Genomic DNA, 13,302 nt, shown 5'->3' on the forward strand with positions numbered 1-13,302 from the left:
CTGCCACGTGAGTCTGTAAGAAGTCTACCATCTACCACCTGGGAACAAATCTGACTGTGCTGACACTTTGATCTTGACTTCCAGCCTCCAGAACTGTAGGAAATAAATTTTTGTGTTTTTTTTTCTTTCCAAAATTATTTTTAGGTTCTATAAATTTCTGTGGTTTATAAGCCAGCTAGTCTAGGCTAAAGTGCAGCGGCACGGTCACGTCTCACACATCCACCTCCCAAGCTCAGGTGATCCTCCCACGTTGGCCTCCAGAGAAGCTGGGACTACAGGGTTTCACCACCACTGCCAACTAATTTTTGTATTCTTTTGTACAAAAGATGGTTGCAGTGAGCTGAACCAACATGGCAAAACCCGTCTCTACTAAAAATAGAAAAACTAGTTGGACACAGTGGCGCACACCTATAACCCCAGCTACTCGGGAGGCTGAGGAAGTAGAATCACTTGAGCCTGGGAGGTGAAGGTTGCAGTGAGCCGAGATCACACCACTGCACTCTCGACTCTGTCTCAAATAAAATTGTTATTGTTGAATTATTATCAGCTATACTCACCCTGCTGTGCTATCAAATATTAGGCCTTATTCATTCATTCTAACTATTTTTTGGTACCCATTAGCCATCCCAACCTCCTTCCCACCTGCCCACTCCCCTTCCCAGCCTCTGGTAACCATCTTTCTGCTCTCTATGTCCAGAGTTCAATTGTTTTGATTTTTCAATCCCACAAATAAGTGAGAACGTGCAATGTTTGTCTTTCTGTGCCTGGCATATTTCACTTAACAGAATGATCTCCACTTCCATCTATGTTGTTGCAAATGACAGAATCTCAGCCTTTTTTTTTTTTTTTAAGATGGAGTCTCACTCTGTTGCCAGGCTGGAGAGCAGTGGCGCAATCTCTGCTCACTGCAACCTCCTCTTCCCGGGTTCAAGTGATTCTCCTGCCTCAGCCTCCCGAGTAGCTGGGACTATAGGCACCCGCAACCACGCCCGGCTAATTTTTGTATTTTTAGTAGAGACGGGGTTTCACCGTATTGGCCAGGATGGTCTCGAACTCCTGATCTGATCGCCCACCTCAGCTTCCCAAAGTGCTGGGATTACAGGCATGAGCCACTGTGCCCAGCCAGAATATCAGTCTTTTTATGGCTGAACAGTACTATAGCATTTTATAAGAGTAGTGTGAACAAGCTAAGACAATTTGATCACAATTTTGCATCAATGTTAAATTTCCCTTTTCCCCCATCTCCTCTCTCATATTTAACAAATGACCTGCCTACGTTACCATTTCCGGCTAGATATTTTTAGAATAATTTTTTTCACTGTGGTAAAACATCCATCAAATGTCCTATCCTAACCATTTTTAAGCATACAATTTGCTGTCATTAATTACATTCACCTTCTTTTGTGTGTGTGTGTGTGTGTGTGTGTGTGTGTGTGAGAGAGAGAGAGAGAGAGAGAGAGAGAGAGAGAGAGAGAGAGAGAGAGAAATGGAGTTTCGCTCTTGTCGCCTAGGATGGAGTGCAATGGCGCAATCTCAGCTCACTGCAAACTCCGCCTCCTGGGTTCAAGCGATTCTCCTGCCTCAGCCTCCCGAATAGCTGGGATTACAGGCATGCACCATCACGCCTGGCTAATTTTGTAATTTTAGTAGAGACGGTGTTTTGCCATGTTGGTCAGGCTGGTCTCGAACTCCCTACCTCAGGTGATCTGCCTGCCTCTGCCTTCCAAAGTGTTGGGATTACAGGTGTGAGCCACTGTGCCCAGACCTACATTCACCTTCTTATACCACCGTCACCACCATTCATTCCCAGAACTCTTTTCATGTTGCAAAACTGAAACCCTGTCCCTATTAAACACTAATTCCCCATTCCCTGCCCACCCCCACCTGCCTCTGCCAGCCACCACTCCACTTCCTGTCTCTATGGATTTGACTCCTCGAGGGACTTCAGATAAGTGGAATCATACAGTATTTGTCCCCTTGGGGCTGATTTCATTTAGCATAATGAATGTCCTCGTGGTCCATCCAGGCTGCCACGTGTGCCAGAATTTCCTTCCTTTTTAAAGCTAACTTTTTTTTTTTTGAGTTGGAGTCTCACTCTGTTGCCCCACAGGCTAGAGTGCAGTGGCGTGATCTCAGCTCACTGCACCCTCCGCCTCCCGGATTCAAGCAATCCTTGTGCCTCAGCCTCTTAAGTAGCTGGGATTACAAGCATGCACCACCACGTCCGGCTAATTTTGCATTTTTAGTAGAGACTAAAGGTCTCTACTAAAGGGTTTCACCATCTTGGCCAGGCTGGTCTCGAGCTCTTGACCCCAGGTGACCCACCCGCTTCAGCCTCACAAAATGCTGGGATTACAGGCATGAGCCACAGTGCCCAGCCTAAATTTCCTTATTTTGATCTCATTGCATAAGAGAGTGCCCTGAAGGGTTTGTGGGTCTAGGGGCCTGATGTCCATAGGCAACTCTCACAGTACAAGAGGTGAAGGGCAGCCCTGACCCCACGAGGCACCTGCAGCTCCAGCCCGCCTGCAACCCTATCCTTGGAATCCCAAGAGCTACTCCCTTGATAACTGTGACGGCAACCTCGAAAGTAGCTTCCATCCCTTTATTTTCTTCCCTCTGGAGCCCAAGTCATGCTGCCCTCAGTTTAAAAGCGGTTAATGGTGCCATAGAGCCCATGGAACAGTGGTTGGGTGTGCCCGGGGCCCGTTGGGAACAGGCTCAGTATCCTCTCCACACCCAGCCTGTGTTGCAGCCTCACCAGACCCTGCCCTGGGTTCCTGCACTTCACCCCGCCATGCCCTCATTTTTCAATGTCCTTCCCTCACCCTGGAACACTCCTATTCATCCTGAAGAGCCCACCTGCATGCTGCAACCTCCGAGGCTTGTTCTGTCCTGTCATGGACACCTGTGGTTTCTGCCCATCCAGCAACTAGCCCAACTCATTCTTCCCCACCCCACCTCCTGAGACAAGGTCTCCGTCTGTCACCCAGGCTAGAATGCAGTGGCACCATCATGACTCACTGTAACCTCAATCTCCTAGGCTCAGGTGATCCTCCCATCTCAGCCTCCAAAGCAGCTGGGACTACAGGCGGGAGCCACCACACCTGGCTAATTTTTAAATTTTTTATACACGCAGGGTCTTGCTATGTTGCCCAGACAGGTCTGAAACTCCTGGGCTCAAGCAATCCTCCCATCACAGCCTTCCAAGTAGCTGGGACTATAGGTACGTGCTACCATGCCCAGCTAATTTTTTGCCTTTTTTTGGAGAGACAGGGTTTCACCAAGTTGCCCAGGTTGGTCTTGAACTCCTGGGCTCTAGTGATCTTCCAGTTCAGCCTCCCAAAGTGCTGGGATTACAGACATGAGCCATCTTGCCCGGCCTCATTGATGCAAGGTTTGTGAATGCATCAATTAACCAACTAACCAGCTGTGGGTAGTGGACAAGCCAGGGATGCCCACCACATGCCAGACCACGCTGGCCCCTTGGGGGACAAAAGAGGGTTTGAATAGCCCCAGCCCACTCCTGCTCTGAGTGGCTTGCAGTCTGGCTGGGGAGATATATGCAAAGCTGAAGGACCTGTGGAGCCATCGCCTGCTCATTCCTGAAGGATCCTGAAAGGCCCGGGACTTGGGACAAGCCTGGAAGGGTGGGCTGTGCCTGGATGAATGTGAAGATGCGTTTCTGCACTGCTGATGAAGTGGGGTTTCCAGGCAAATCTCAATTCCTATTTCTTCCTGCATATTCGTCAACTCAGCTGTTCAGTCAAGGAGGAAAGAAACACGCGGAGACCTGCTGGTGCTGAAAGAACAGCTCCCCCCAGGCAAGGGCAGGGCGGCCACTGCCCCAACACTGCATGGTATCAGTCCATTGTTTATTTGGCATCTACTGTATACCACTCTGCATGCATTTCCTCACAGTCAGTACTACCAAGAAGGCATCCTTTTTTGTTTGTTTGTTTTTTAGATTCTCATAGGAGCATGAACCCTATTGTGAACTGTACATATGGGGATCTTGGTTGCGTGCTCTGTACGAGAATCTTTTTTTTTTTTTTTTTTTGAGACAGTCGTGCTCTGTCGCCCAGGCTGGAGTGCAGTGGCACAATCCCGGATCACCGCAGCCTCCGCGTCCTGGGTTCAAGCAATTCTCCTGCCTCAGCCTCCCAAGTAGCTTGGATTACAGACACCCACCACCACACCTGGCTAATTTTTGTATTTTTAGTAGAGAAGGGTTTCACCATGCTGGCCAGGCTGGTCTTGAACTCCTGGCCTCAAGTGATCTGCCCACTTCAGCCTCCCAAAGTGTTGGTATTACAGCCCTGAGCCACCACACCTGGCCTTTTTTTGTTTGTTTTTTTGCTTGGTTGGTTGGTTTTTTAGAGACATGGTCTTGATATAATGATCAGGGTGGTCTTGAACTCCTGGCCTCAAGTAATGCACCGGGATTACAGTCATGAGACACCATACCCAGCCAAAGAAGGCATCTTAATCCCTGTTTCCTCAATCCCTACAGCTCCCCACCTCAGCTGGCCATATTCTTATCTGAAGTGTTATCACATAGTTATTATCTGTTGTATGCTTCCCACAGAAGAATGTGGCTCCAGGAGGGCGGGGAATTGTCTTGGTCAGCACCACCTTGGCTACTTCCAACAGGTGCACACGGCAGCTGGAAACACCATCAATATCAACACATTCCTACAACTCCTGAACTCCTGCAGGTGTTGGGCAACACTTGACTTGTATAAAACCAGATTCCAATTCTTTACGCTGGCAACTAGATGGACATTGAACCCTCGGCCTGAGTGGTTTCATTTTCGTGCGATTCAGTCTCTCTCTCTCTCTCTCTTTTTTAAGACGGAGTCTCACTCTGTCACTCAGACTGGAGCAGTGCAGTGGCAAGATCTTGGCTCACTGCAACCTCTGCCTCCCGAGTTCAAGCAATTCTCCTGCCTCAGCCTCTCCAGTAACTGGGACTACAGGCGCCTGCCACCACACCTGGCTAATTTTTGTATTTTTAGTAGAGACAGGGTTTTGCCATGTTGGTCAAGCTGGTCTCAAACTCCTGACCTTAGGTGATCCACCTGCCTTGGCCTCTCAAAGTGCTGGAATTACAGGCATGGGGCGCCGCACCTGGCCTCAATCTCATTTTCATAAAATATTTCGGTTTTACTGAACTACTTTGGACTTTAAATTTTTATAGTTATTCATCTTACATTTACATTTTGCCTTTTATTTTATTGTATTTTTTAGAGATGGAGTTGTTCTATCACCCAGGCTTGAGTGCAGTGGCGCGGTCATAGCTCACTGCAGCCTTGAACTCCTGGGCTCAAGGGATCCTCCTACCTCAGCCTCCTGAGTAGCTGGGACCGCAGGCACACAACCATGCCCAGCTAATTTTTTTCTTATTGTAGAGGCAGGGATCTCACTTTGTTGCCGAGGCTCGTCTCAAACTCCTGGACTCCAGAGATCCTCCCATCTCAGCCTCCCAAAGCACTGGGGTTACAGGCATGAGTCACTGCACCCAGACAGTTAGGCTTCTTATGCACTGGATATGAAAGTGGTATCTCATTTGACATTGTCTTGGTTACCACTGAGAGGGAGCAGTTCTTCACATGCTCACCTGTGTTCTCTTCCAAGAAATCCCTGTCCATGTCTTTTACACTTTCTATTGGGTTGTCTTTTGCTATTTCTTATTCTCTCTATATTTTGGATATTAATTACTTGTTGGTTAAATGTGTTGCAAATATGTCCTTCACACTGTGACTTGTCTTCTACTTTCTTCATGGCATTTTTGATTAACAGAAACTTAATTTTTTTTTCTTTTTTTGAGACGGGGTCTCCCTCTGTCACCCAGGCTGGAGTGTAGGGGCTCAGTCTCAGCTCATTTGCAGCCTCGATCCCCAGGCTCAAGCAAGCCTCCCACCTTAGCCTCCTGAGTAACTGGGACTACAGGCGCACTCCACCATGCCCAGCTAATTGTATTTTTTTGTAGAGATGGGGTTTCACCATGTTGCCCAAACTGGTCTTGAACTCCTGGACTCAAGCGCTCCTCCCACCTCGGCCTCCCAAAATGTTGGGATTATAGGCATAAACCACCTTGCCCAGGCTGAAACTTAATTTTTAATGTAGCCAAGTTCATCAATTTGTTTTTATGATTTGTACTTTATGTGCCTTCAGAAACCTTTACTTACCCCAAAGTTCAAAAGTTATTCTTTTACAGATTCTCAAAGTTTTCAACTTTTTTATTTATTTCACGTTTACATCTTTCATCCCTCTGAAAGTGCCTTTTCTGTATGGTGTGAGGTAGGGTTCCTGTTCCACTGTTGTCATCTGAATAGTGAATTGTCTCAGTACCATTTATCCAATAGACCATCCTTGCCTAGGTTTATCAGCAACACCATCTTTGGTAAAAATAAAATACCTTTTTAAAAGTTGAGATGGGGTCTTGCTATGTTGCCCAGAGTGTTCTCAATCTCCTGGCCTCAAGTGATCCTCCAGCCTTGGCCTCAGGTGTAGCTGGGATTACAGGCATGTGCTACCACATATAGCTTAAAATGCCTTTACATGCATAAATCTATTTCAGGCCTCTTTATTCTTATCCACTGGTCAATTGGCCCGACCATGCACCAACACGATACTGTCTTAATTCTTACAGCTTTATGATACGAATGTTTCTTGGTGTACAAAAACCATTCCAGGTGACCAGGTGGTTACTTACATCAAAGACTCTAGGTTAGAACCTAGGGGTTAGCTGGCCCTACCATCCACTGAGAAACAGAGACTCCAAGAAGAGAGCATTTTTTACAATGTCACACAGCATTTAATTTGGAATACTCATCTCTCACCACAGAAGATACCAATATGGTAGACACAATCCACATGTGGTTACTGAGTACTTGGAATTGACTAGTCCAAATTCAGACTGGCTGTAAGTATAAAATGCACATTAGATGCTGAAGACTTGTGGTGAAAAAATGTAAAATATCTCATAAATAATGTGTTCATATTCATTGCATGTTGATATAATAATGCTTTGCATATAAAGAGTAAACTAAAATATATTCTAAAAATTATAATAATTTCACCTGTTTATTTTTACCTTCTTATAACAAGATAGAATATCAAGCACACATTAAACTGAGTGTCTACTAGAAAATTTAAAGCTGGCCGGGCATAGTGGCTCACACCTGTAATCCCAGCACTTTGGGAGGCCGAGGTGGGTGGGTCATTTGAGGTGAGGAGTTCGAGACCAGCCTGGTCAATATGGTGAAACCCTACCTCTACTAAAAATACAAAAATTAGCTGGGCGTGGTGGTGGGTGCCTGTAATTCCAGCTACTTGGGAGGCTGAGGCAGGAGAATCGCTTAAACCTGGGAGGTGGAGGTTGCAGTGAGCTGAGATTGTGCCATTGCACTCCAGCCTGGGTGACAGAGTGAGACTCCATCTCAAAACTAAATAAATAAAATAAAGCCACATCTGTGGCTTGTATATTTCTCATGGACAGCCCTGGATTATGTCATTAAATTCATTCAATCAGCTGGGTGCAGGGGTTCATGCCTATAATCCCAACACTTCCAGAGGCTAAGGCAGGAGGATCACTTGAGCCTAGGAGTTCAAGACCAGCCTGGGCAACATAGTGAGACCCCATCTGTACAAATACTTTTTTTTTTAATTAGCCAGGCATGGTGGTACACACCCGTAGTCCCAGTTACTCAGGAGGCTGAGACAGGAGAATCATGTTTGCCTAGGAGTTTGAGGCTGCAGTGAGCTATGATCACACCACTATATTCTAGCCCGGGCAAAAGAGTAAGATCCTATCTTTAAAAAAAAAAAAAATCACTTAATCAATAAGCCTTTATTACGGACCTAATTTGCAGACCGTACAGTTGTAAGGACTGCACAATGAGGAAGGGAACAGAAATAGAACTAATCCACGCAATCCATTTTCTTCCTGGTCCCATCACCCATAGAAGCTGCATTGGCCCAAGCGTGAAAGACTGACCAGCTCCAGATCCCTATTCTAATTCCAGAGCAGCCAGCATAAGTGTCCAAATCTAGAGACCATTTAGACCAGCTCTCCTGACTTTACAAATCAACCTACTGGGGTCAAGAGAGGTTGAGACATCTACCAAGGTCACACAGCAGGTGTGGGACAGGACCGGGCTGGTTGCTGAGACTTCAGAGTTCCTTCCCTTCGTGTCCATGTCAGCAGCCTTCAACCCAGGGTTTCTCCCTTTCCCGTGAACAGTTCACCAACTTACGTCTCACAAAATTCCCTGGAGTCAGCCTTTACAAGTCCAAGTATCCACTGTGGGAGGCCGAGGTGAGAGGATCTCTTCAGCCTAGGAATTCAAGACCAGTTTGGGCAACATGGCAAGACCCCGCCTCTACTAAAAATACAAAAATTAGCCAGGCGTGGTGGCGGGCGCCTGTAGTCCCAGCTACTCAGAAGACTGAGGCAGGTGAATCACTTGAACCTGGGAAGCGGAGGTTGCAGTGAGCTGAGATCATGCCACTGCACTCCAGAGTGGGCAACAGAGTGAGACTCCGTCTCAAAAAAAAATATGTATATACAAAAATTATCTGGGTATGGTGGTGGTCCACACCTGGAGTCCTAGCTACTCTGGAGGCTGAGGCAGGAGGATCGCTCAAGCCCAGGAATTTGAGGCCGTAGTGAACCATGACTGTGCCACTGCACTCCAGCCTTAGTCTGGGTGAGAGAGAGAGACCCTGTCTCAAAGAAAGAAAAACAAAGGCGGGAGGCAGTGGGTCACGCCTGTAATCCCAGAATTTTGGGAGGCCAAGGCGGGCGGATCACAAGGTCAGGAGATTGAGACCATCCTGGCTAACACCGTGAAACCCCATCTTTACTAAAAATACAAACAATTAGCCAGGCATGGTGGCAGGTGCCTGTAGTCCCAGCTGCTCGGGAGGCTAAGGCAGGAGAATCGCTTGAAACCAGGAGGCAGAGGTTTCAGTGGGTCGAGATCATGCCATTGCACTCCAGCCTTGGCAACAAGAGGGAGACTCCATCTCAAAAAAAAAAGGTAAGTCCAGTCCAGTCCCACAACCTGGCCAACAGCAAATCTGCAGGAACTCATCCTCAAGTCCTTCCCAAGTGCATCACCTCCCCGGGTGGGATTCCCCAAGTTTAGGAAAGATAGACTCATCATGTCCCCTGGGGGAAAGAGAGGGTGAGACTGAGGGGGAAGGAAGGGCTCCATCCTGTCCCCTAGCCTTCCCTACCCTGGACACCATTCTAGCCCTGAGCTTCTGTTGTTAAGCTGTGCTCAATCCGACCAGAACTCATAGAGACTTCAGGGGCACCAGGGGACTCTCAACAACCAGTTGCAAGTAATAAGCCACACTGATGTGAGTAGGAAAAATACTGCCAACCCATCTCCCACTCACCATCCACTGGAGCCTCAGCACACACCAGGCCCCTCTGTTCACGAAGGCAGGAGACCCTCGGTGGCAGAGGGGGAAAGGTGACCTGGAGGACAGCCTGGTGCCCCCTCCAAAGAGGCCCCGGGGGCTGCTCCCACCAGAACAGTCTGTGCTCCCCAAAGACCACTGGGGACCGAGGAGCAACTTTAGGAGGGGTTTTTCATGCCAGCTTCCAGGCAAGCACACTGCCCAAAAAAATCTTAAAGATATGTAATAAGGAGAAACCCCCTCCCCACACCCACCTTCTTCACTGGAATTTCGAGCAACAGGAGCCTAACTTCTATTCAGCTCTCACAGTTGCTGCTATCACCATTTTACAGAAGAGACCGAGGTTCTGAGGGGACCACGGAGTTCACACTATGAAAAGACTTGGATGTACAGGTGCCCCCTCCCCTCCTGAGCCTCAGTTTCTTCATCTGAAAAGAGCACTTACTCTTTCCTCCGACTTGCTGGAAGGGTGGACAGAGGTGGTACCAATGCCTTTTGCCATGAACAAGAGTGCCCAAGAGAGACCCAGCGTAACTGCCCGAGCGTAACTTGGCTGGGCTCCAGGCGCTGTGCAAAGTGCTTTGCAAGTGCCAGCTCGCTTAATCCTCACGGGGACCCAGGACACGGGGACTCGCATAATCCCCGTTTTGCAAACGTGGAAATGAGGTTCAGATAAGTGAAGCGACTTGTCCAACAGCACCCAGCGAGGAGGCGCGGGCATCCCGGTTACTCCATCCCAGCGCCAAGACGAGGCTGCCTGGGTCCTGGTTTTCTCGGGCGGGGTCAGGGGTCCGCTGATCCCCTCGAGTGCTCCGGGCGGCGCGGCCCGAGTACCAAGGTGGCTCCCGCGGTCCCCGCCGCCGCGCGCCCCTCCCTACCTCCCCGCGGACCCCCGCAGCCGCCGCTCACCTAGCGTACTTCGTCTTCTGGAAATCCAGCAGCCTGGGGGCGAACATCGCGGCGCTTCCATGGGAATCCGGCCTCGAGCTCAGAGAGCTGGCAGCTGGCAGAGCCTGGGGGGCGCGGCGGCCGCAGCAGCAGGTTGGAGGGCGCGCGGCGGGGGCCAAGGGGACCTGGTCCGCGCCCGGAGCCGGAGCCCAAGCCCGAGCTGGAGCTGGAGGCGCCGGGAGCCGCCGACGCCAAAGCCAAAGCAGATGGTGGCGGGGGCGGGGCGGGCCTGCGGGCGGGCGGGCGGGATGACGGGGGCGCGGAGGGGGGGGCTCCGGGGCACGCGCCGCCAATCGCCTGGGCCCGGCCCCCTCCCTCCCGCGACCCCGCCGCCTCCGCTGGGGTGGAGGAGGGTCGTGGGGAGATGGGGGATGGGAGAGGTGGGGGTGAGGAAGTGGGCGTAAGGAGGGGGGGCGGGGCGGGGGGTCCTGGCCGTGCGCGCGAGCCGCCCATCGCCCAGGCCTTGGGCGGCCCTGGCCCCGGCCCCTTTCCCCCGTGCCCTTGCTGGAAGCGGGCAAGAGGGGGTTGTGGGGTAGGGAGCCGGAAGTGGTAGTAGGGGGAGCGGGAAGGATTGGGAAGGGGGTGTGGGGGGTGGAATGCAAAGTTGGGGGGCTGAGGGAGTGGGGGAGGGGGAAGGGGACGGGAGTGGGAACTGAGGGTGCTGGAGGGGTTGGGGGAAGTGGGAAGTCGGGGGTAAGGAGAGTGGGAATGGATGTGGGACGAGTGGGAAGTAGGGGGGTTGGTGGGGAGTGCGGGTGGGGGAGTGGGAAGTGGGAGGTTGGGGAGGAGTCGGGGGTTGGTGGGTAGAGGGAGACTTGGAGGTTAGGGGAGTGGGAAGTGGGGGTGTTGGGTGGAGCGGGGTGGCCTGGGGGTGGAGGGAGTGGGAAGTGAGAGGGTTGGTGGGGAGTGGGGGACCTGAGGGTAGGGGGACTGGAAAGTGGGGTCAGTAGGGGGTGGAGGGAGTGGGAAGTGGATAGGGGACTTCCCAATCCAGCCCCTTTTTCCCCCGGCTGTCCTCCACCAGTACTTTTTCCAGTGAGAAGAAAAAGGCCTCCAGGGCTAGAAGGGCTGCTGGCCCCGGCTGGGCTGGAGGGACAGGGGACACTGCGCCCATTGTCCCCAGTGTAGCTGGGCCCCCACCTACCGCCTACCTGTGGCTTGCTTGCTCCCCCCACCACCCCGCTCCCTATTGCCATGTCCCTGCGAGGCGCGAGGGACCCTATGGGACCTGCCCAGGAAGGGGTCAGGGGCTCCAGGAAAACCCTCTTCCCCCAAGACTTCATGATTCTGAGGACCCTGGTGACCCCCCCGACAGGGTCATTTGCAACTTTCTCCCTTAGGAGACCTGGGCCAGGTTCTAGGTTTTGGAAAACCAGTCACCCTATGGGAGGCTTGGAACCCTTGGGGGCTGATGAAGGGAAGAAGCCTTCCATGCCAAAGACATGCCAGCCACACCTGGGGAACCCAAGGATTGGTCCACAGATTGAAGGCCCTTCCTTTGCACGCACACTTCACCCTCCTTCCCAAGCCCCAGCCCCTGTTCCTTTTTATTAATATAGCAATGCTTTATTTGAGATCTTGCTGAACATTCAGAAGATAACCCCACCCACTCCCCCTGCCCCCAGGGAGCTAGGACCAGAAGTGGGAAAAAGACAAAGGACTTCATCTTGTTTTCTTTTTTTTGAGATGGGGTCTTACTCTGTCACCCAGGCTGGAGTGCAGTGGCGCCATCTCAGCTCACTACAACCTCTGCCTCTCAGGTTCAAGCGATTCTCGTGCATCAGCCTCCCAAGTAGCTGGGACTACAGGCATGCACCACCATGCCCAACTAATTTTTGTATTTTTAGTAGGGATGGCGTTTCACCATATTGGCCAGGCTGGTCTCTAACCCCTTGACCTCAGGTGATCCGCCAGCCTCAGCCTCCCAAAGTGTGGAGATTACAGGTGTTGCTGACTCCATCTAATTTATTTTGGTATTCCCGCTGGGGAGGACCAGAGGGTTATAAGTAGATGCCTTCAGAGGCCACGGCAGGGCTGAGGGCTAGGGGTGGGATGGGGGATGGCTGAGCTGGGGACCAGAAGAGGGGTCAGGAATGCTTAGGAGGCAAAGCCCACCAGACCACCCTGATGATGGATTAGAAGTGGCAGATGCAGCCAGGCGTGGTGGCTCACGCCTGTAATCCCAGCACTTTGGGAGGCCGAGGCAGGCGGATCACGAGGTCAGGAGATTGAGACCATTGTGGGACTATAAGTCCCAGCTACTCAGGAGGCTGGGGCAGGTGAATCACTTGAACCCGGGAGGCGGAGGTTGCAGTGAGCCAAGATCACACCACTGCACTCTAGCCTGGGTGACAGAGTGACACTCCATCTAAAAAGAAAGAAAGAAAGTGGTAAATGGTCTCTTTCTCTCCTGGAGCCGAGACACTCTTCCACCCTGGGACATGAGAACTCCAGGTTTTCCAACCTCTGCCTCCAGAATCTCAGCCTCCGTCCCAGCCTCACATATCTATCTATCTATCGATGTATCTACCTATCTATTTTTTTAAGCCAGTCAGGGCAAGCCACTGCTCATGCCTGTAATCTCAGCATTTTGGGAGGCCAAAGCAGAAGGATTGCTTGAGGCCAAGAATTCAACACCAACCTTGGCAACATGGTGAAACCCCATCTATACAAAAAATTTTAAAATTGGCCAGGCATGGTGACATGTGCCTATAGTCCCAGCTCCTCAGGAGGCTGAAGCAGGAAGATCGCTTGAGCCCAGTAGTTGGAGGCTGCAATGAGCTATGATGGCACCACTGCATTCCAGCCTAGGTGACAGAGTGAGACTCTGTCTCAAAAAAAAAAAAAAAAAAAGACAAGGGCCAGGCGCAGTGGCTCACGCCTGTAATCCCAACACTTTGGGAGGCCAAAGCAAGTGGA

The 13,302-nt window shown here is 50.9% G+C and overlaps 1 protein-coding gene across 1 annotated transcript in view; it reads right to left on the bottom strand.

The window, feature by feature from the left end:
* The window catches only part of MMD2 (monocyte to macrophage differentiation associated 2), a 50,706-nt gene extending 40,119 nt beyond the window's left edge, over positions 1-10,587 (bottom strand). Inside the window, exon 1 of the mRNA XM_028845530.2 lies at positions 10,345-10,587. Coding sequence (XP_028701363.2) covers positions 10,345-10,391 — 47 coding nt within the window. The 5' untranslated portion in view covers positions 10,392-10,587. The remainder of the gene's footprint in view (positions 1-10,344) is intronic.
* Positions 10,588-13,302: the final 2,715 nt, after the last annotated feature.

Source organism: Macaca mulatta, chromosome 3 (genome assembly GCF_049350105.2).
Source record: "Macaca mulatta isolate MMU2019108-1 chromosome 3, T2T-MMU8v2.0, whole genome shotgun sequence".
NCBI classification, from domain to species: domain Eukaryota; kingdom Metazoa; phylum Chordata; class Mammalia; order Primates; family Cercopithecidae; genus Macaca; species Macaca mulatta.